The 22214-nt window shown below is 37.8% G+C and overlaps 1 protein-coding gene across 5 annotated transcripts in view; it reads left to right on the forward strand.

Moving 5' to 3' along the window:
- Nucleotides 1-19667, forward strand: part of LOC113074081 (guanine nucleotide exchange factor DBS-like) — a 59228-nt gene extending 39561 nt beyond the window's left edge. Inside the window, exons 7-33 of one of the 5 annotated variants that reach the window (XM_026246793.1) lie at nucleotides 281-430; nucleotides 1251-1375; nucleotides 2031-2145; nucleotides 2684-2803; nucleotides 3793-3984; nucleotides 4476-4667; nucleotides 6934-7093; nucleotides 7627-7679; nucleotides 8131-8210; nucleotides 8301-8367; nucleotides 8458-8573; nucleotides 8672-8741; nucleotides 8826-8918; nucleotides 9753-9845; nucleotides 9937-10062; nucleotides 10170-10391; nucleotides 10707-10799; nucleotides 10926-11004; nucleotides 11596-11778; nucleotides 12068-12160; nucleotides 12293-12355; nucleotides 12828-12905; nucleotides 13419-13493; nucleotides 15234-15343; nucleotides 15446-15558; nucleotides 18641-18744; nucleotides 18831-19667. In XM_026246793.1, coding sequence (XP_026102578.1) covers nucleotides 281-430; nucleotides 1251-1375; nucleotides 2031-2145; nucleotides 2684-2803; nucleotides 3793-3984; nucleotides 4476-4667; nucleotides 6934-7093; nucleotides 7627-7679; nucleotides 8131-8210; nucleotides 8301-8367; nucleotides 8458-8573; nucleotides 8672-8741; nucleotides 8826-8918; nucleotides 9753-9845; nucleotides 9937-10062; nucleotides 10170-10391; nucleotides 10707-10799; nucleotides 10926-11004; nucleotides 11596-11778; nucleotides 12068-12160; nucleotides 12293-12355; nucleotides 12828-12905; nucleotides 13419-13493; nucleotides 15234-15343; nucleotides 15446-15558; nucleotides 18641-18744; nucleotides 18831-18910 — 3045 coding nt within the window. In that variant the 3' untranslated portion in view covers nucleotides 18911-19667. The remainder of the gene's footprint in view (nucleotides 1-280; nucleotides 431-1250; nucleotides 1376-2030; nucleotides 2146-2683; nucleotides 2804-3792; nucleotides 3985-4475; nucleotides 4668-6933; nucleotides 7094-7626; nucleotides 7680-8130; nucleotides 8211-8300; nucleotides 8368-8457; nucleotides 8574-8671; nucleotides 8742-8825; nucleotides 8919-9752; nucleotides 9846-9936; nucleotides 10063-10169; nucleotides 10392-10706; nucleotides 10800-10925; nucleotides 11005-11595; nucleotides 11779-12067; nucleotides 12161-12292; nucleotides 12356-12827; nucleotides 12906-13418; nucleotides 13494-15233; nucleotides 15344-15445; nucleotides 15559-18640; nucleotides 18745-18830) is intronic. The other 4 variants (XM_026246796.1, XM_026246795.1, XM_026246797.1 and 1 more) reach the window with 4 other exon arrangements.
- The last annotated feature ends 2547 nt before the right edge of the window (nucleotides 19668-22214 follow it).

Consider the following 22214-nt stretch of genomic DNA (forward strand, 5'->3'; position numbering starts at 1 on the left):
CTTAAAAGCTTCATCATTATAATGTGGTATTAAACAAGCAAGCCTTCCAGGAAGATGATAGTCTTCACCTCAAGCAAATGAATTGGCGTTCTTCTCGTTCCATTTGTGGACTTGCTTTCAAGTAATCAGTAATTGATTTGTATTGATCTGTGGCGGCTGTGATTTAAGTACAGCACACTTGTTAGCAGTGCATGTGGATGTTTTTTATTTGTTGCATACTCGGTCATTAGTGTGATTGTGTTATTGGTGTGGTGTCTCTTGGTTTGTGTTGTGCCTGTAGGCCATTGAAGGTTTTGCTCTGATGGTGAAGAAAACGGCACAGACTCTCCAGTCTTTTGGGACTGAGCTGGCGGAGACAGAGCTGCCCAATGATGTTGAGGCCACGTCTAACCTTCTAACCCTCCACACGGATAAGAAGGACAAAATGAAGGTCAGGGAACCGTGTAAAACTTCATTTCAGCATACTAGATTGTACATTATCCTGCTAAAATACAACTACTTCACAAATAAGTATATAAATGGACATAAAATACTGATTTAAATGATTTAAATTATTATAACTATTATTGTTGGTGTATTTATTGTTACCATGCAGAATGAATTTTCAGCAGCCATTAATTTTAAGTGTCACGTGATCCTTCAGAAATAAGTTAATGCACAATTATAAAAAAATTGTTCTTATTTTCAGTTATGAAAAGTATTTGCTGTTTAATACTATTTGTGGAAACCATAATTTAGTTTCAGAATCTTTGAAAAATAAAAAAGGCCTAAAGAGCTACTTTTTTTATTAGAAATATTTCTTAACATTATAAATCTCTTTACTGTCACTTTTAATCAACTGAATTTAAAGGAGTGAAATATGTTTTAAAATAAGAGAAAATCTTTTAAATTGTAATATTTCACAGTATTACTGTTTTCCCTGTAAAAACAATTGCAATTATATACAATTAAAAAAAAATCAAAATAATTATATACAATATAGATACATTTTACACCATTTAGATGATAAAAAATTATATAATGTACTGTTCCAGTATAGTGCATAGTCCTTAATAAGGGATCCAGCAAGATCATAAATAATTTCACACGGATTATTCAGATGGCTGTAAGCTATAAACAAACCTAAAGTTTACATAAATAATTCATGTTCATCATTCACACTGAATAGCATGTTTATTTAATGTCACTGTGTGTGTGTGTGTGTGTGTGTGTGTGTGTGTGTGTGTGTGTGTGTGTGTTTGCGCATGCAGGAGGACTTGAGGATCGCTCTCTGTCAGGGATCACGTTTGCTGGAGAGCATCAATGAGCCGCTGTTGAAAGATCCAGATTACACCATGAACCAGGATGAACTGGAGAACCTGGCTACTGTTCAGAGGTGTGTGTGTGTGTGTGTGAGACTATCTCATCTACCGTGCTGGAATGCAAAAATGAGAGACCAGAAGGCTACAGTACATCAGCAGACTGTTGCGTGTCCTTGTTTGGTTTCTGCCCTTTATTAAGCTGTTCAAGGCAGTGTTTTTGCGTGCACAACAAGAGGACTCACCTGGTCAAGATTATACAGCAAATCTACACACACACACACACACATATAAAGAGCATTAACCAACAAGAACATATTGAAATCCAGTTCTACTCGCATGACCTTTCAGTGAAGCAGCGTTCTGGGGTCTGGATACGTGCCTGTGTGTTAATGTCCACAGGCGCCTGCTGTCAGCCTTTATTATGTAGATGCTGCTATATTTGTTTGAGGTTTTTATTTATGGGTACTGTCAAACACACAGCATGAGATTTCAGAGCTGTAACAGCAGCCAGGATTTTTACTTCAGAAGCCATCTTTCATTTCAGATGACAAAATAAGACATTTGTACTTCATTTGTGATATGTCATACAGTTTGCAAGCTTTCACTGTATGGTAAAGAGCAGCTTGGACATTCTTCTAAACTTCTCTTTTTTTGTGTTCCACAGAAGAAAGTAGATGAGTTGGGTGAAGTATTCCTTCACTCAAGAAGTGTTTTCATCTCTGTTTCTAGGTTGCTTGGTCAGTTAGATGAGACTGAAACAGCATTTGATGATTTTTGGGATAAGCACCAAACCAAGCTAGAGCAATGTCTAGATCTGCGGCATTTTGAGCAGAACTTCAGGGAGGTGAGACACCGACTGGTGCATCTTAAATATCTGCTAAATAATGTTTTCAGTAGTGATGCATTGATAAACCAGTGTTTTATTAGTATTATTCATGTACATTTATAGATATTATCAATATGCTGAACCGGCTTTATATTTTCATTTTTCATTTTAAAGGCAGTTTAGGTTTTAATGATTTTGAAATTTGCTTTTTTGTCTTATTCGTTTTTTTATATTAATGTATAATTTATATTTCTGTTTTAGTAATTTTAGTACATTCACTTAAACTCTTATTTTATGTCAGTTACTGTAGTTGCCCAGATAACTTCAATTTTTTTTTTGATTAATTAATGGTTAAAAGTAAATTAAAATTCTTTAATGCTTTTACTTGTAGTTAACAATATTGGATAAACAGATTATTATAAAAGTATTAAAATTATTCATTTTAATTATTCAATTAAATACCTATACAATTCAGAATAGTAAAAAAATGGTTTTCATGTTCTATTTAAAACCAGGTGTAATTCTAAATTATAATTTGTTTTCTTCTATGTTGTAGGTCAGAGCTCATTTAGACATGGTGTATGACAGACTATCAGGCTTCTCAGAGGTCGGAATAAGCCCTGCCCATGTTGAACATATCTTGAAAGAGCTGACCAATCATGAAGAGAGAGCATGTGTAAGTATCAACTTGATGCCATATGATTTTATTGTTTGAATTACATTTTATCATTCAGATACAAAATGAAATAAAGAATAGTACTGCTGAAAACCCATCAATACTTACCTCTAGAAGGGATCCAGTTTACATCCAGCAAACATTCATTTGCCCTTATAATGTTCTAGCGTGTGCAGATATAGACATATGGCTTATAAAGCATGTAAATATCACACACCGTAATTAAATTGCTGAGCACAGCAGTCTGAGGCCCTTACAGAAATCACCCTTATGTCCTCATTCTGCGGGGAGAAGTGGGTGGGGGGTTTACCCAATGTGATAAATCACCCATCACCATGCTGGAGTCATTCTGCTGACACCAGACTGTGGGAATTCTGGGTGGCAAACTTGAATTTTTTTCTAGTAAATTTTTCATATCCAGTATGTAAATATAGAAATCTAATATAATGTGTGTGTGTGTGTGTGTGTGTGTGTATGCATGCATGTATATGTATATCCCCAATATGGCATTTATTTGAGCAAAAATACAGTACAAAAAAAGTAAATACTAAATAAGTACCGCTGTGAAAAGTTAGAAAATTAAATGAATAGTTTTAAATATATTTTAATGTGATTTATCAAGCAAATCTGAATTTTTCAATCAGTTTTCAAGTCTTCAGTGTCACCATTCTTCACAAATCGGTCTAATTTGCTGATTTGATACTTAAGAAACATTATTAGCATCAATGTTCAAAACAGTTGAGTTGCTTCATAATTGTGGAAATCATGATACATTTGTATTTATTTGAAATGGAACAGCATTTATTTGAAATAAAAAAGATTAACATTATAACTATACTGTCAATATAAATTATATTTAGTGTAATATTTTTTTTCAATTGAATGTATCCTTGCTAAATAAAAGTTCCTAAAATGTTCTTTAAAACTTTTTGAAGTGTGCATAATAGTACTGAATGATGAAATCTTTCCCTCCCTCTCTCTGTGTGTAGGAGGTGTTGGACCGAGCGCTGACTCTAGCATGTGATGCTGACCAGCTGATTGAAGCGTCTCATTACGCTGTGGACTCCATCCTGCCCAAATGCTCTGAGCTGCGGGCTGTGTGCGACGAGATCAACAGCATCCTCAAGGCCAAGAAAGCCTATCTGCTCAAAGCCATGGAGCTACACCAGTGTTTAGAGAAGGTACAGCAGGCCCAGCCATTGATTCCTTCATCAGCACTGTTCAGGTTCCCTCAAAAACGCTCAACAAAAGACACTTTCTTTTCTGTGTTGACATTTTTCTGAAGTTGCACGATGTATCATCAAATGGATTGGTAACACTTTAGTACAGGGACCAATTCTAACTGTTAACTAGTTACTTATTAGCATGTAACTAGTTAAAAATAGCCAATCTCGCTTTCTTTCAGTAGCGGAAATAGAAATGTGAGATTCTGGAAACGAGATCTAAATTTAATGGAAATGGTTGGGTCGAGGAGAAATGTATTCTTAGCAGACAGTGGGTGAACAAAGTGTGAATACATAATGCAAGCGAGTGGGTGCGGGATATAACCTTGCGGGAGTAGGACTAAAAAAATAAAAATCCATGCAGACCTCTGTCACATCCTTTGCTTTCCAGGCATGGACTACAAGCCATCTTTACTGATGATCATTGACTCTTTTTCTTTTTCTTCCAGGCCACTAAATGGTGTGACGATGGGATCTACCTGCTGGCCTCTCAGCCTGTGGATAAGTGTCAGTCACAGGATGGGGCGGAGTCAGCACTTCAGGAGATTGAGAATTTCCTGGAAACACCCGACCAACACAAGCTGACAGATTTGAGTGGAATTTGGAGGGACTATGAGTCGGTGCTCACACAAGACTTCAGGGTAAAATACTGAAAAACCATTAAAAAACAAAAGCTGACATGCTGAGCCATGATATGTTTATAGATTTTTATTTATACACACATATTTACTGTTCATATGCATGGAGTTTTTGGTCATTTAAAGGGGTCATGAACTGCCTTTTTTATTGTTTTGTACTGTTCCTTTTCTGTCATTCACTGTGACATTGTTGAGTGTACAACACTAGGGTTTGCACTTGGGAGCCCGAACACCTCTGCTGACATCTTTGAGAAAAAGCCACTTGTTCACTCATTCTGTTTTTTCTGATACTAATGCTGCGTCTCTTATGGAGAAGTTGCAATCTTTCATCTATCACTTCCTCATTGTTGAATCTAAGGCACGGTCAGCGGTCTCTCCCTACTCATACACAGATAAGTGTTGTCTAGAAGAGCTAATTTCCTCTAAAAGAGGAATTTCTCTGAAACAGTTACACGGTGTAATTGTGTGTTCATCATGCCTTTCCATCGCTGTGTTTCTGGTTGCGATTGGCAGATCTAGATCTAATGACATGAGTGCTGTATTCAGTGTTCAGGGCCATGCTCTCACTGAAGCAGCACTTGTGGTTGGTTCGTGCCTCACTTATGATGCACTTCCCATGTTGTGCTCATGGCTCGGTTTCTTCGATAAAATACCCTGAGTCGCCACGGCTGACTCGGCTCTGGTCCTTCTAACTCTAGGTATGGGGCCACAGCTATGTGTGCCACGAAAGAGCATGGGGGAGGATGGATTAGTTTTGCCAGGGACACTAAGCCTATCCTTGATGCCTTTCACAAGGAATTGACAAAATCGTGGAAGGCCCCTCTTTACAGCCAGAGCACAATAAACCGGTTCCTCTGCCCTATTGGGTTTCCCAGGTAGAGAGAGCGATTGTGGTGCATCTTTGCCCTGCAAAACGCCACCCCAGACTCCCATCCAGGGCCTGTAAGTTCTCTTCGTCCCTGGTGGTGAAGGCTAATGCGGCCTCTGGACAAGCTGTGTCCGCCCTACACGCTATGGTCATCCTGCAGGTCAACCAGGTAAAGGTGTTGAAAGAACTGCACAGGTGGTCCTAACCCAGAGGTAGTGCGCAGGCTCTGTGTAGGGTGATGTCCACACTAGCAGTGCAGGAACGCCACCTGTGGCTCAACCTGGCTAAGTTGTGGGAAGCCAAGAAATTACGCTGTTCTCGAAGCCCCCATTTCACAGGTTGGTCTCTTTGGTAAGACCGAGGGAGGATTTTTCCAGCATTTCTCAATGGTACAGAAGCAGACGGAGGCCATCAAACACATCCTCTGGGACTGGGAGTGTGAAGGCTCATTCTACCAGGGGCATGGTTGTATCAGCAGCCCTGGTGAACAGGGACTCTCTAGCAGATATCTGTGGAGTTGCAGGTTGGGCTACACCTAATACATTTGTTAGATTTCATAATCTATGAATGAAATCAGTTTCTACTAGTGTTCTGAATGTGGTTACCTCTGCCTCAATGGTGGCTCTCCTGGATGTTGGAGAGTGAGGTCTTAAGTCTTGGACATGGAAGGTTACGAGGAGGAGAGATGCATTTGGTTGTGACACGCTGGCTTGTCAACATCTGTGCTCCCTTGGACTCATGACAGAGTTCAGCAGTTGTGGCATTTAGTATAGTTTACGACACAACGTCGAAGTGAACAACAGAAAGGGAACATCTCGATTACGTATGGTAACCCTCGTTCCCTGATGGAGGGAATGGAGACATTGTGTCCTTCATGCCACAACTCAGAATTGATTCTGAGTAGATTGAGCTCCCAAGAGCGACCCCTAGTGTCATACACTCGACACAACGTCTCCGTTCCCTCCATCAGGGAACAAGGGGTTACCATACGTAACCAAGACGTTCTCTAAGGTCACTTACAATGTTATCTTCAAATAAAGTTTAGAATTTGATTTCTGCATAAACCTGCAGCTGTAGGCGGGGCTTAACAGTTAATGATGTAGAAGCAGGCTCTGATCATTTTCTGCAGAGGTGGTGCTTATCCACACTATTACATCATAAAGTTTCACGTTCCACAAGCTGACGTTTTGGCAGATTGGCTTCAATATAAGCTGTTTTTTATCTTTTTGAGAAAGTTTTTATAGCACAATGACCGCTTATCATAAGATCTAGGGAATTTTGTTTTCTCAGTTCATGACCCCTTTAATTAAAGTGTTATTGAGAATGTGAATATCTTATATGATGTCTTCTGTGGTTTTAGTTTGTTAGTGTTTAATGAATGCCTTCTCTGTCCTCTAACAGGATCAGGTGGACAAAGTGTTTCAGAAGCAGCTGTCCATACAGGAGATGTTTGAGAAGAGAAGGGTCAGTCTGAAGAAGTTAGCAGCCAAACAGACACGACCTGTGCAGCCCGTCGCCCCACGTCCTGAAGCCATCATCAAATCACCCATTTGTCCTGAAGGTTAACCACCTAAATGTGACTTTTTATATGTTGTGTTGGGACTCTGGATTAGTGGTGATTCTACTGAAAACAAACATTTTGAGTCAAGTTTATTCATCTCAAATGTTCACATTTGCATATGTTTACACATGTTAAGGACTATTGTGTTCTCAGCTTGAATATCTAAATATCTAAAGTATTCAGCAGTTTAATTCTGAATTAACTCCTAATAAAATGAATATCACATGACTTGTGCGTTTTATGCAGAGGCAAACACATTTCTAAGGAGCAGTTTAGCAATGGCCTCTCTCCTCCGCAGTGCAGTAGTGTCTGTGTCCCCTCAATGTCGTCCCCTAACCCCCTTCACACTCATACACACACTAGCCATTAGCTACTTATGGTCACTCATGCACAGCAGACATGGCGGACCCTTTCACCCACTGTACTCTCCTGCCTTCTAGTGTTCACAATGGACATGACACAAAAAGCAATGTATATAACATAAAATATATATTTTTTATAAGTTTATTAATATAAGTGTGCTTTTATCCCAGCTCATAGGGAGAAGACGATAGAGGGTGATATCATCAATGGAAACTGCAGAAAAGTAGGTATCTCATTACTAAACAGTGCTTTCTTGAATGGATAAGCAATCATATTTATATGACTGCTATGATATTGATAATTAATGCAGCATTGGTCACATTGTACCCTCAACATATGCATTTCTTTACACTTAAGCTTGTTAACTGATCATAACATGATGAAGGAATTTTTATTCTATTATATGGGTCTCGTGATCGGAGAGTGTGGAAATTAAACTCTTAACTCATAAACTTAAGTGGAATGTTTTTTTATTTGTTTAATTTTAATTGTACAGATTATCTTCATATTGACAACCTTAGTGGTTATTATTTAAACAGTTAATTTGAGAGAATGTTGAGCTAATAATTTTCTGCCAAACCAACTTCTCCATGGTATTTGTGATTTTATTAAAGTGACAGAGTTAAACTAAACACATTTTGAAGACACTAATGCAGGGTTGTGTATATTTGCAGGGAGAGATAAACTTACAGAGTGATGGCAGCAGACACCCGTCTGTCTCTGATGAAGAGGAGAACTTTGCTGTGCTTAGACGGTCAGTCGGGAGCTTATTACAAATGGAGGAAAATCAGCTCTAATTGTGTCTCTCTGTTTGGATTATGTGTTTCATGTCTGTCCACTACAGGCATGTGATGAACGAGCTGTTGGAGACGGAGCGAGCGTATGTTGAGGAGCTGCTGTGTGTGCTGGAGGTGAGCTGCACTGATATTTTCAACCTCTAGAGGTCAGATTAGTTCTGATTTTTTTAATACATTAGACTTGACAGATTAATTTGTGTTTAGGGTTATGGAGCAGAAATGGACAATCCTGCTATGGCTCACCTCATCCCCAATACACTGCTTCACAAGAAGGACGTCCTGTTTGGGAATATGCCTGAGATATACCAGTTCCACAAGAAGTGAGTGAACCATCAGTGTCTGTTTTAGCTTCCACTTGTGTGGTTTTATAACGATAAAGCACTTCTTATTCTCTCTGTTCGCTCTCTATATATTTCAGGACTTTTCTTCGTGAACTAGAGGCGTACACAGACTATCCTGAGCTTGTGGGCCGGTGTTTCTTGGAGCGAGTGAGTTGGAAGTTACATCCTGTGCTGTTCTGAGTGAATACATTATTGAAAAGATTATGCAAAGCTAATTTTCATGTTTCTTAGATGACGGATCTGCAGATCTATGAGAAGTACTGTCAGAACAAGCCTCGCTCCGAGTCTCTTTGGAGACAGTGCTCTGACTGCGCTTTCTTCCAGGTCATCTCACTTTACAAAGACACTAAAGATGCTGTTAGACATTAAGGCTATACATTGCACATAAGCACATATATCTTTCTGTAATTTAAACGGGTCATATTATAGAGAACCGCATGTAATATATTAGGAATACAGCATATAGGACCCGATAAACATTACTGTTCAAAAGTTTAGATTCGGTATAATTGTTTTTTTTTTTTGTGCACTGTACGTGTGTTTATGAAAAAAGTCTCTTTACTCACTAAGGCTGCATTTATTTTATCTAAAATAGAGTTGAAACAGTAATTTTGGAAATACTCTATTATTACCATTTAAAACAACGTTTTTCTATTTTAGTATATTTAAAAATTTATTTTTTTCAGGTGATGCAAAGCTGGAATTACAGTATCATTTACTCCAGTCTTCAGCGTCATATGATCCTTCAGAAATCATTCTAATATGCTGATTTGGTGCTTAAAATCTTGAAATAGTTGTTGAAATAGACCGTTTTTGTAAAAATGTTAATGTATTTACTTGAACTTTTATGTCACAATTAACACATTAATTTATTTTTAAAAATGTTTTACCGACACCAAAGTTCTGAACATTATTATTATTTTTTTTATTATTAATTATAAGTAAAATAAAAACAATTATTAGAAAAAAAGTATTATTTAATAAATATTAACAATAAAAATTAATTTAAATGTAGAATTTAATTAATATTAATTATAATAGTTAAATAATAGTTTAATAATAATATTTAAATCATAATAATCATTATTATAATAAGAAAAAAATCATAGTAAAAAAATTAAAATTAACAAATAGAGAATTTGTGTGTGTTGTTTTCAGGAGTGTCAAAAGAAACTGGAACATAAGCTTGGTTTGGACTCGTACCTGCTCAAACCAGTGCAGAGAATAACCAAATACCAGCTCTTACTGAAGGTAAATAGACCCAGAGTACATGTGCAGATATAAAACTCATGTTTGCACCTCTCACTGATGTAAGCTCTGTGTTCATGTGTGTTTCGGTCAGGAACTGCTGAAGTACAGTAAAGGCTGTGAGGGTGAGGATGACCTGCAGGAGGCGCTATCATCTATTCTGGGCATCCTGAAAGCTGTGAATGACTCCATGCACCTTATCGCCATCACTGGATATGAAGTAAGGATGTCATTTACACACATTGTGAAATTTATTGTTCACTTAATGGTTTCCAATAATGTAAGTCGCCTTTGGAGTAGCTGTTGACCTCTGACCTGTGCTTCCAGGGCAACCTCAGTGACCTGGGGCGTCTGATGATGCAGGGGTCGTTCAGCGTGTGGACGGAGCATAAGAAGGGTCACGCGAAGGTGAAAGACCTGGCTCGCTTCAAGCCTATGCAGAGACACCTGTTCCTGCACGAGAAAGCTCTGCTCTTCTGTAAGAAACGAGAGGAGAACGGAGAGGGTTATGAGAAAGCACCTTCATACAGCTTCAAACACTCGCTCAGTGTAAGCACCAAATATTTAAAGTAGTATTTAAAATGCAGGCTGGTAACTAAAAATGTAATCCCCCAAATCACTTTATAATCCTAAATCAGTTTCTTTATCAAAACCGTTCTATTACAAATATTAACAAGGAATAATTGATCATTTTTAGTGTAGTATAACCCAGAAAAATGTAAATGAAATCTGAATGTTTAATTTGTGTTTTCATTTGAGTAAATTCCATTCCATTCCAGGTAAATTAGATATATTTTTGCATGACAGGGAATATCAGTTTCCTGTCTGAGTCAGATTATTTTTAATCATATTTTCCTCTGACAGATGACTGCTGTAGGTATTACTGAAAATGCAAAAGGAGACAACAAAAAGTTTGAGGTCTGGTGTAATTCTCGAGAGGAGGTGTTCATTGTACAGGTACACTTCAAAATTGTGCTTATTAAAAATATCCTATATTTAAATGGCATTGAATGTTCATAACTTAAAGCAACGCTCTGTGATCCTGTCACTTACCTTTCTGATCATTTTATTGGTTATCTTCAGGCGCCGACACCAGAGATCAAAACGTCATGGGTGAACGAGATCCGGAAGGTTCTAACGGGGCAGCTAAAGGCCTGCAGGGGTGAAATAAATTGATTTTGTTTCTTTATTGAGTGAAATCATTACTTTGATTTAGCAAGGATGCATTAAATTGATCAGTAGTAACAATAAATGCATTTCTAATTTTATTTAAAAAAATCTGTTTTTATAAATGCTGTTCTTAATCAAAGAATCCTTTGTGATAGTATCATGGTTTCCCCCCAAAAAAGCTGTTTTCAATATTGATGCATACTGATTTTCTCAATATTTAGATTTTTTTTTGCACCCACAGATTCCAAATATTGTCGGATCCTAACAAAAACATTTGTTCAGCTTTCAGATGATGTATATTCTTAAAATTGGCCCTTATGACTGGTTTTGTGGTCCAGTGTCTCATATTAGAATTACTATTAAGGATCACGTGACTCTGAAAACTGGAGTTATGCTGATAATTCAGCTTTCCCAGGGGAAAAAAATCAAAATATATTAAAATAAAAAAAACTTGCAGCCTTACTGAGCAAAAGACGCTTTCAAAAACAACAACAACAAAAAGATCCCTCTCAATCCTTTGAACAGTATTGCATATAAAAAGACCCCTTCACCTCATCAGTTTTATTGTGTGTTGTTATCTCAGAAGCACGCCAGCAGAAGAGCTCAGATCAGATCTCACAGTTAACTCCCACCAGCACCAGCCTAACCCTGAGCCCCTTCAAGACCACCCCAAAGACCCTCAAGAAAGGAGAAGAGAAGAAAACTGAACCCACAGCAGCAGATCCCAGTACAGCAGTCTTACCTAAAAATAATGATAAGGTCAAAGGTCAGTCAGCCCTGCTCAACATACACATATATGGTCTCACTACACACTCGATGATCAAAACATCTTCGAAAGCCATCTTTCCCCATATTACACAGGAAATATAAGACATCAGTCAGTCTAACGTGTCCCACAGTTCAGAATGCTGCGATCTTTCCTCTTGCTGCTTAGACTGTGAATTTCTCTGATGCTCTTTGTAACCCCTGTGTTTCTTTTTCTTGACTAAACCTGTAACGTCCTTCATTATTTCCCCTTCCTCTCTGATCTGTCTCTCTGTCTCTGTGGAGAATAGACGAGACTGTCACCAGTCCCAACACTGAGAGAGCTGCAGTGGCTAAAAAGCGCTTTACACTGCAGGGCTTCAGTAACCTCAAGAGTCAAAAAGGTACAACAGGAGGACTCCCAGCTTTATACAAGAATAATGTGTCATACTTTTAGACAGGGTGTACTCTACACTTCTATAAAGGAAAGCTTAACACAGCTTTAACAGTTGAAATGTTTAATATTTGGCTTGCAGAACCGATAGTGCCCCCTGGTGGCAAAAGCCTAACACTACCCATGGTCTCTGTCTGCCCTGCAGGTATACTGTAGTTTCAGAAAACACTAGACTCTAGTGTAGATCAGAAATCTAGATTAGCAGCAGTTTAACATCATAGTGTAATCTTGGTAGTATTACAATTTAGATCAATCACCACTTAAGAGCTATTCACTGTGCCTTAACCAGATGTGATATAACTTGTTTCCAGAAACAATAATGTGTCGACACCAAAGCTGAAAATGCTAGCCATTTATTTACATTCTTGCTTACTCCCATAACCACACATTTTTTTAATATATGGTTATAAGAGTGGGGTTTTGGATCAGGTCAGTTTCTGAAAACTATTACCACGTTTTATGGCATTGCAGATAGTTGAGGCACAGTGTAAGCCACTTTTTTCTTTCTAATATTTAAGAATCTTTCCTTTAACCCTGTTATAGACTTTCTCTTTCTTCCCTCCTGATTTTTTTTGTCCTCTTATCCCTTTCTTTCTCGCTCCTTGCTTTGGCTGCAGGATCATCCCCCCCTAGTCCTGACCACAAAACTAAAAGACATGAGATTAAGAGTGATCCTACACCGTTTGGCTTCAGAGGTACACTGTCCCCTGAAAACTCCCTCCAACATCAGCCGTGACCAGTGTTCCCAAATATTCATTTTATCATATTGTGTGGTTGCCGAGTTTTATTTCACCATCATATATATTATTTCGCCATCTTTCATACATCAGCCTAAAGTAATTAAAACAATATTAAGTGTTAAAGGGTAGTTCACCCAAAAATATGATCATTCTGTCATTGTTTATTCATCTTATGTCGTCCCAAACCTGAGAGGAGTTTGTTTATTTCTGCTGAGCACAAAAAATGATATTTCGAAGAATGTTGATAACCTCTTTTGTGTTCCACAGAAAAAAAAGAAAGTCATACAGGTTTAGAATAACATGAAGGTGAATAAATTATGATATAAAATTTTCATTTTTGGGTGGACTGTCCTTTTAAGCATTTACAATCCGAACAAAATTACTTGTGCTGTACACCCAACCAAAAACTGTGGAGTGGTTGGTAAATCGGTGGAGTCTTTGACATCTTATCAGCTGCCTCTTCCTTAGACGCAGGTCCTCACATCACTCTTACCCGAGTGAGATGGATGAGCACTTCTAGTCTGTTGCAGACTAAAAGGAGAGGTAACTAGATGCCTGGTGTGGGAATGAACTTTGTCTCTATTGCTCTCTCACAGAGAACTTCCAAACAGACTGGCAAACACTAACCACAGGGTTTGATATTATTGCACTGTAATTGGTGGTTTGCAGAATAAATCACGGCGCTAAAATGGCATCTCTTTGACAGAAGTGCTCACTAAAAAAATAAATCCTCTTTATTTACTCACACTCGTGTTGTTCCAAACCTGTATGAATTTCTTCTGTGGAACACAAAAGGAGATATTTTTCACAATTTACTGGTGGCTGTTTTCCATGCATTTGCAATACATTGGAGACTAAAGGATTTTCCTTAAAAAAAAAAAAAAAAAAAAAAAAAGAAGTAAAACACCATAAAGTATCACAGGAGTGTTATTATTGACTGACTGACTGTTATGAGGTTTTAATTCGATGATCATTGCAATGAGATCCTGATTCAGTGAAATGAACTTGAGTCATGAATGAGTCAGACTGGTTCAGTCACTTCATTTGAATCGATCCAACTCAAAAGAACGATTCATTTATAAATTGGACTAATACCTGTAATGTTTCTAAGAGATTTTCATTGAATATGAAGTTTCAACCTGTTAACTCACACAAAGCTCTTGAAGAGATTTTTGCATTTACGTTATACTTTTTCACCCCTTTTGAAATTTGAAAGCTTCGGTTCCCGTTTGTATTTACTGCATGCAAAAGTCTTTTGTTTCCACAAAACAAAAAGTCATACAGGTTTGGAGCAACATGAGGGCGAGTAAATACAGACAGAATTTTCATTTCCTTTAAATACAGTATTTTTACAGTCAATTCATGTTAATACCTTAAATCTGTACATTTACAACCCAAAATCTGTCAAATTGTGCAAGAATTTCTACTTGCACTTCCCTTGGTGAGGAAACACTTGCGTTTAACGCTGCATGAGCGTCTGGTTTGGGTTCCTGTCTGCTGGTTTGCGGTGCTAGTTCTAGATTCACTTTTACGATTCTGAAACCACAGATCCCTTTCTACCAAACACTCTTCCAGGCTCCATTACTATCCACTGATTCAGACCTAAAACGCTTTATGGATCTCTCCATAAACATGTTTTGTATGATTTGAGAATGTGTCATATTCACAAAGTGTCATCAAAATCATTGGTGTCATGGCTGTCTGAACATAAAACACAAACAGCTCATCCTGTTATATCAGTGCCTGGAGCAGTTCCTCTTTTCAAATAGATACGAGAGAAAGAGACACTGGATTTGGTTCAAAACTTAGTGTGCTGCCTACATAGGCATCATGTGCACACTCCCAATGCAAAGTCTCAATGAAAACATCTTAGATGGTGATTTAGGTCGAAAGTAAGGTTGACTAAACTGTAAAAAAAAAAAAATACTATTTCACTCTTTCTGCTACAAAGTTTTACATTTATTTCAGTGTTACTTCCTATTTCTTTCCATTTGATTTCAAAATCTACTAGCAATTTTTTAGCAAAATTGTAGTGTTAGCTTAGCAACATGTTAACGCCACACTCTTTTGAAATCCAAGAAAAACTTTATATTGAGCATGCTGCCTTAGAAGACAGATGACTTTGTAGGCTGTAGACAGCAAATTAGCTCACTAAGTTTTGAAACAGAGCCTGTCTCTTCTTCACCTTTCCATCTTTGTGGAGCACCACTTCTTTCTCTCTATCAGTGTCACTCCATGAGCCACATGTCACAATTGTGTTTCACTCATCCTCTCTTCCACAAGGCTTCTCCAAGGCATCGCTGTCTGTGGACGCGTCTGAGGAGAACGACGGTTACTCGAGTGCCGAGGATCCCATGAACTCTGATCCTGAGGATGAGGGAGGGAAAAAGCTGGTGAGTCATTGTGGCTCAGCGACACGTTTTCTTGAGTCTCATCCATGTTTGTTTGCAGGTATCTTTAGTTTGGCCACTGATGGTGTTTGTGTGTGCACGCAGTCTCCAGGCAGGTACGTGGTAGTTGCCGACCATGACAAAAACGGACCACAGGAGCTGACGGTCAAGAGCGGAGACTCAGTTCAGCTGGTGAGAGAGGGAGACGATGGACGCTGGTAAGATTCACACATTCAGGTGTATGGAAATACTGTGACAATTCTGTCAGTGTTTACTCATCCTGGATGTTACACATTGCAAACCACTATGACGCACAAGCTGATCATTCAATGAATCAATAATTATCTAAATCTAAACCATTATGACTGTCCTGAATCAGTGTTTTGATTTATATACTATAGATTTCATTATTATTTTTAATTTGATTTATTTCTCTATTTTTTCTTTTTTTTTCTTTTTTATGTTACTATTAAGGTTTAATTTAATTATATTTCAGTCTTACCCTATTTTCTGCACTATAAGGCGCACTTAAAAGCCTTTAATTTTCTCAAAAAACAACAGTGCGCCTTATAATCCGGAGCGCCTTATATATGGATCAAGGTTTTGTTGACATTCCCTTTAGCACCAGTGTTGTAGTCGAGACCAGCTCATTCGAGTCCGAGTCCAGATCGAGTCCAGAAAGGGTCGAGTCCGAGTCAAGACCGAGTTCAGAAAGGGTCGAGTCCGAGTCAAGACCGAGACCAGAGAGATTGGGTCTGAGACAAGACCTAAAGAAATCTTCAAGAGTATGTCAAATGTTTGGTGGAAACAATAAAGGTTAAAAGGGCCACATAGTATGTGGTGTAAAGGTAATTTTATTAGTATTATGAATTATTACTTGTCAATATTAAGTGCTTATTTTCACACAACACCGTTGTACCACTATACACATCCATATAACCTTTCTAGTACACATAATATTACTGTACGACTCTATATTGTAATTCTACATAACACTTCTAGTACAAGTAACATTACTGTACCACTATACCTGTAAATGTTCAACTGTAACAGCTTTTACATAACTTTTAACCTTGAAGCTTATCTAATGACTGCTAATATCCTTACAATGTCTTGGATTATGTGCACTTTAGATGTTGTGAAGATTACAGATGGGCATAATTACTTTTCAAAAAAATAAGTGAGGAGACCATCCTGCTACCCAACCAAGCACGATGTGGTCTCATGATCAATCCACCCAGACTAAAAAACTCTCTCTACTGGCGCAGAGGAAGCGGGGACTGACAAAAGTTACCATTTCATCACTTTCTGTAACAGCAACGGATAATCTAATGCTAATTTCCCTGGATGGTGCGTTTTAATGCAGGGTAAAATACACACTAGTCGAAGTTTTTTTTAGTTACGGAGGGCATACACACAAGAGCCGACTGACTGTCCAGGAAAATTTCATCCAAAAGTGTGTATGTGCCAGGGGAAGAAAGCTGGATGAAATGCCATATAAGTTCAATGCATTCTGTCAGACATGTTTTTGGGGGAAGATGTTTAGTGTTGAGACAGTCAGTCCATATAATTTAATTAAACAATATTTGTTTTTTTTCTGTGACCATTTTGTCCTACTTTGTAAAAATAACACAGTTGAGAGAAATAATATAGCAATGTGGCTTTCTAGAAAGCGGGATCACTACAGGCGGATGGCAGGAAGCTAACTTAAGGCCGGTGACACACTGGCTGCGTGGCGTCTCTGCTGCGTGCCAGAAGCGTGGTGGCTGCTTCGCGTTTTCTGTCTTTACACACCAGAAGCGTGCCTGCATGCGGCGCTTGGCGCGCTGCTGCTGCTGTAGGTGACATAGAGGGAGACCGCCAAAAAACCAGGCTCTTGTCTTCTATCAACTTTTTTTTTTTTTTTTTTTTTAACACACCTACTGATAGGACACCGTCAACAGTATTGACGGCAAAATAGAGTAGGCTATGTTTGACAGGTGCAATATTTGACAATCGATCATTCTTAATTTATTTTTTAAATTACATTTATATCTGAATTTATGTCAACCTATAGACTTTCAAATATCCAAATGTCATGAATTAATATGTATTTGTGTACAAAATAACATACAAACATATTTTCCTAGTATATTTTGCCTGGAAACGCTTCCAACATGCACGCGTGTCGCGTGAAAAATAGGCGTCGGTTCTATTTCTAGCATGCACGGGTTTTCCGCGCGTCTCACGCAGGCAGTCTGCAAGATCTAACCTGTTAACATGGGAGCCGAATTAAAAACAGACACGCCACGCATTGTGTTGCTTGCCTAACGTCTCACGTCAAAAGAAAATCACCAGTTATTGGATGTGTCAATCATACATCAATTTAAATAAACATTAACATACAGTAATAATCATGAAATATTTTGATTGGGACTCGAGTGGACTCGGGCATAAGTCCGATTCCTAATATGTTCGAGTCCGAGTCAATACCGAGTCAAAATGCACACGAGTCCATGACAAGACCGAGACCATTAAAATACGGTCTCGAGACCGAGTCCAAGACCGAGTCCGAGTCTCGAGTACTAAACACTGTTTAGCACAGCTCCATCTAGTGGATGCATAACAAAAACCCAGTCAAACATTTGACTGCAGAATCTTCTATTCTATGCGCCTTATTATCCGGTGCGCCCTATATTTGAAAACAGTTCTAAAATAGGCCAATCATTGAAGGTGTGCCTTATAATCCGGTGCACCTTATAGTGCGGAAAATACGGTAGTTTTGTGTGTGTGTGTGTGTGTGTGTGTGTGCGCGCGTGCGTGTGTGTGTTAGAAATTTTAGTGCTTTAAGTTAAACTTATTTTAGTAAGTTGCCAAAGCTACATTTCAAATTTTATTTTAATAAAAAGGTTGATCTGATATTTATAATTATTTTTATTTTATTTTACTATAATTACTATTTTTTATTAAGGACAGTGCACCCCCATGCATACTAAAATATTTCTGCCTTAATTTTTGACAAAACAGCTTATTTATCTTATGTATGTATTTAACATTATAAATATTTAATTCACATGGTTGATTTATTAATATACTGAATGAATTGAGCACGATTCATCTTGTGATTCCAGATATGTTCTGCATTCCAGAACTTCAGTTTTTCTGTAACATCATTAGTTATTGAAGGCAAATAAAAATCGTAATTTTTTTTTTTTTTTAGCATTTAGCTTATATAGGTTTTTATTTTTTATTTTATTTTTTGTGGTGTTGGTGTTGTTTTTTTGCCACACATTTTACATCAATGTGTTTGTGCTGATTCAGGTTTGTACGTAATCTGCGATCCAATAAGGAGGGCTGGGTCCCTGCTGCAAACCTGCTGACTCTCATCGGAGAATCCAAATCTTCTCAATCCCTCTCCAGCTCAGGTAACACGACATCCCGCTTTTCTTTCACCACACTACAAATCCCTGTCATGAAATCTTCATTTTACGAATGTGTGTTTTTTCCACAGAAGGCAGTGGGTCTGGAAACCTCAGCACATCCTCCAGCTGCAGTGAAACCTACACAAGCTTCTCAGACATCAAACCCTGAAGCTGCTGCTCCACCGCCTTGTGGCAGCTCAGACACAGTGCACTTTCTACTGAAGCTCCTCCAGTCTCTGTACTGTATTTAACCTCGTCACCCGAGAAAGGAATTGCCCTCTGCGGTCAATATACGCTATTCAAGATATTTTATATAGAGTGTCACACTTTCTCAACCTTCTCTCCTTCATAAGAGAGAGAAAAAAGGTCATTCAGTGTCTGCTGTTCCCCCGTGGAAATTCTTCGTCACTTTGAAAGTATCAGCGTGATGCTGTTTGTTTCACGTCTGCATGAGTTTCCTCAAAGATTAAAAAAGAAAAGGGCTCTTGGTCGAGTCGGCATTAACATCAGAGCAGCCTGCGGTTTTAAAAGTCTTTATAACAAGGACTCTCGTTGGATTTTAATGTATGACCACATGAGCTTCCACTGGTTTTATTGATCTTGCGTTGAGAATATCAGTGTCTTTTTGAAATGTCTGATTTTTTTGGCGTCTAAAGCTCCTGTCTGATTTGCTGTAGCAGCAAGACAATGAAATTATGTTTTATACGATAAAGATTCTTGAGGTTATGCCTGCTGAAAAGTCCTGTTATTCACTGTATGTATTAATCTAAAACAGCTGTATAGTTTAAATTATTTCCTGTAAAAGATTTGTACAGATATTAACTTTTATCTCATGTTTTCCATTAAAACAGTGTGTGTGTGTGTCTGTGTGTGAGTATGTGTGTGTGTGTGTGTGTATATATGTATTTATACATACACACACACACACACACACATATTGTACAGTATTGTTCAAAATAATAGCAGTACAATGTGACTAACCAGAATAATCAAGGTTTTTAGTATATTTTTTATTGCTACGTGGCAAACAAGTTACCAGTAGGTTCAGTAGATTGTCAGAAAACAAACAAGACCCAGCATTCATGATATGCACGCTCTTAAGGCTGTGCAATTGGGCAATTAGTTGAAAGGGGTGTGTTCAAAAAAATAGCAGTGTCTACCTTTGACTGTACAAACTCAAAACTATTTTGTACAAACATTTTTATTTTCTGGGATTTAGCAATCCTGTGAATCACTAAACTAATATTTAGTTGTATGACCACAGTTTTTTAAAACTGCTTGACATCTGTGTGGCATGGAGTCAACCAACTTGTGGCACCTCTCAGCTGTTATTCCACTCCATGATTCTTTAACAACATTCCACAATTCATTCACATTTCTTGGTTTTGCTTCAGAAACAGCATTTTTGATATCACCCCACAAGTTCTCAATTGGATTAAGGTCTGGAGATTGGGCTGGCCACTCCATAACATTAATTTTGTTGGTTTGGAACCAAGACTTTGCCCGTTTACTAGTGTGTTTTGGGTCATTGTCTTGTTGAAACAACCATTTCAAGGGCATGTCCTCTTCAGCATAGGGCAACATGACCTCTTCAAGTATTTTAACATATGCAAACTGATCCATGATCCCTGGTATGCGATAAATAGGCCCAACACCATAGTAGGAGAAACATGCCCATATCATGATGCTTGCACCTCCATGCTTCACTGTCTTCACTGTGTACTGTGGCTTGAATTCAGAGTTTGGGGGTCGTCTCACAAACTGCCTGTGGCCCTTGGACCCAAAAAGAACAATTTTACTCTCATCAGTCCACAAAATGTTCCTCCATTTCTCTTTAGGCCAGTTGATGTGTTCTTTGGCAAATTGTAACCTCTTCTGCACATGCCTTTTTTTTAACAGAGGGACTTTGCGGGGGATTCTTGAAAATAGATTAGCTTCACACAGACGTCTTCTAACTGTCACAGTACTTACAGGTAACTCCAGACTGTCTTTGATCATCCTGGAGGTGATCATTGGCTGAGCCTTTGCCATTCTGGTTATTCTTCTATCCATTTTGATGGTTGTCTTCCGTTTTCTTCCACGTGTCTCTGGTTTTGCTCTCCATTTTAAGGCATTGGAGATCATTTTAGCTGAACAGCCTATCATTTTTTGCACCTCTTTATAGGTTTTCCCCTCTCTAATCAACTTTTTAATCAAAGTAAGCTGTTCTTCTGAACAATGTCTTGAACGACCCATTTTCCTCAGCTTTCAAATGCATGTTCAACAAGTGTTGGCTTCATCCTTAAATAGGGGCCACCTGATTCACACCTGTTTCTTCACAAAATTGATGACCTCAGTGATTGAATGCCACACTGCTATTTTTTTGAACACACCCCTTTCAACTAATTCAACTAATTGCCCAATTGCACAGCCTTAAGAGCGTGCATATCATGAATGCTGGGTCTCATTTGTTTTCTGAGAATCTACTGAACCTACTGGTAACTTGTTTGCCACGTAGCAATAAAAAAATATACGAAAAACCTTGATTATTCTGGTTAGTCACATTGTACTGCTATTATTTTGAACAATACTGTATATTATGACCACTATTGTTGTGTGTCAATGAAATGTATTTCATTGTATTTTGTTGTATTTGTCCCTTTACTGTTCTGCACCATTCATGTACAATTATTGCAATTTTTCAAATTGCGTTCACGTCATTTATTTTGTCACCACAGGTTGATTTGATTTCTTTCAAAATGTCATGTCTGGAAAGTGATAATTGGCATGTAACTATCATTCAGCTTTTGTAAGACTCATTTTAATGCTGAATAAGTATTTCCCACAGCTTAAAGTTCATGAATATCTGTATTCTTCAAATCAGCTGATTCAATCAAGCCATAATGATGACCACAGCCTTACTGTGCTTAAATGTTCATGTCCCCATGTTGTCTTTTTAACATGTTCAGTGATACAAAAATCATTGTTCATTTCTATTTAAATTTTATGTGGCACATTGCTGCATGTTCGTTTTGCCTCTCAATGTTTTCACGTATCAGACGTGTATCTGTGTACATGTGTAAATATGTATCTAAGAGGATGTATGAGATGAATGAATTTAAAATGCTTAGGCTTAAATAAACTTCACTGAAACATTCTGTCCTCTTTTGTCTGCTCAGGAAATGTCTACTTTTTTTCCATTTCTGCTTTATAGATGACCTTTGAATTAAATGTGGTAAATTCGATCTTGCATGCATCAGCTCTTTTCATTGTGCACCACAAAAAAAAAACATAATAATTTAATAATATTTCTGGTTTATACATTTTTCATTACATGTGTTGATGATAAAAGACAATTAGGGGAAACTTTTGTGTTAGAATGTAATTTTGATTTTATATATATATATATATATATATATATATATATACATAGAGCGAGAGAGAGAGAAATATTATGGGATGATATTAAAACTATACAAGACACAAAACCATAG

The sequence above is a fragment of the Carassius auratus genome, unplaced genomic scaffold (genome assembly GCF_003368295.1).
Source record: "Carassius auratus strain Wakin unplaced genomic scaffold, ASM336829v1 scaf_tig00013616, whole genome shotgun sequence".
NCBI classification, from domain to species: Eukaryota; Metazoa; Chordata; class Actinopteri; order Cypriniformes; family Cyprinidae; genus Carassius; species Carassius auratus.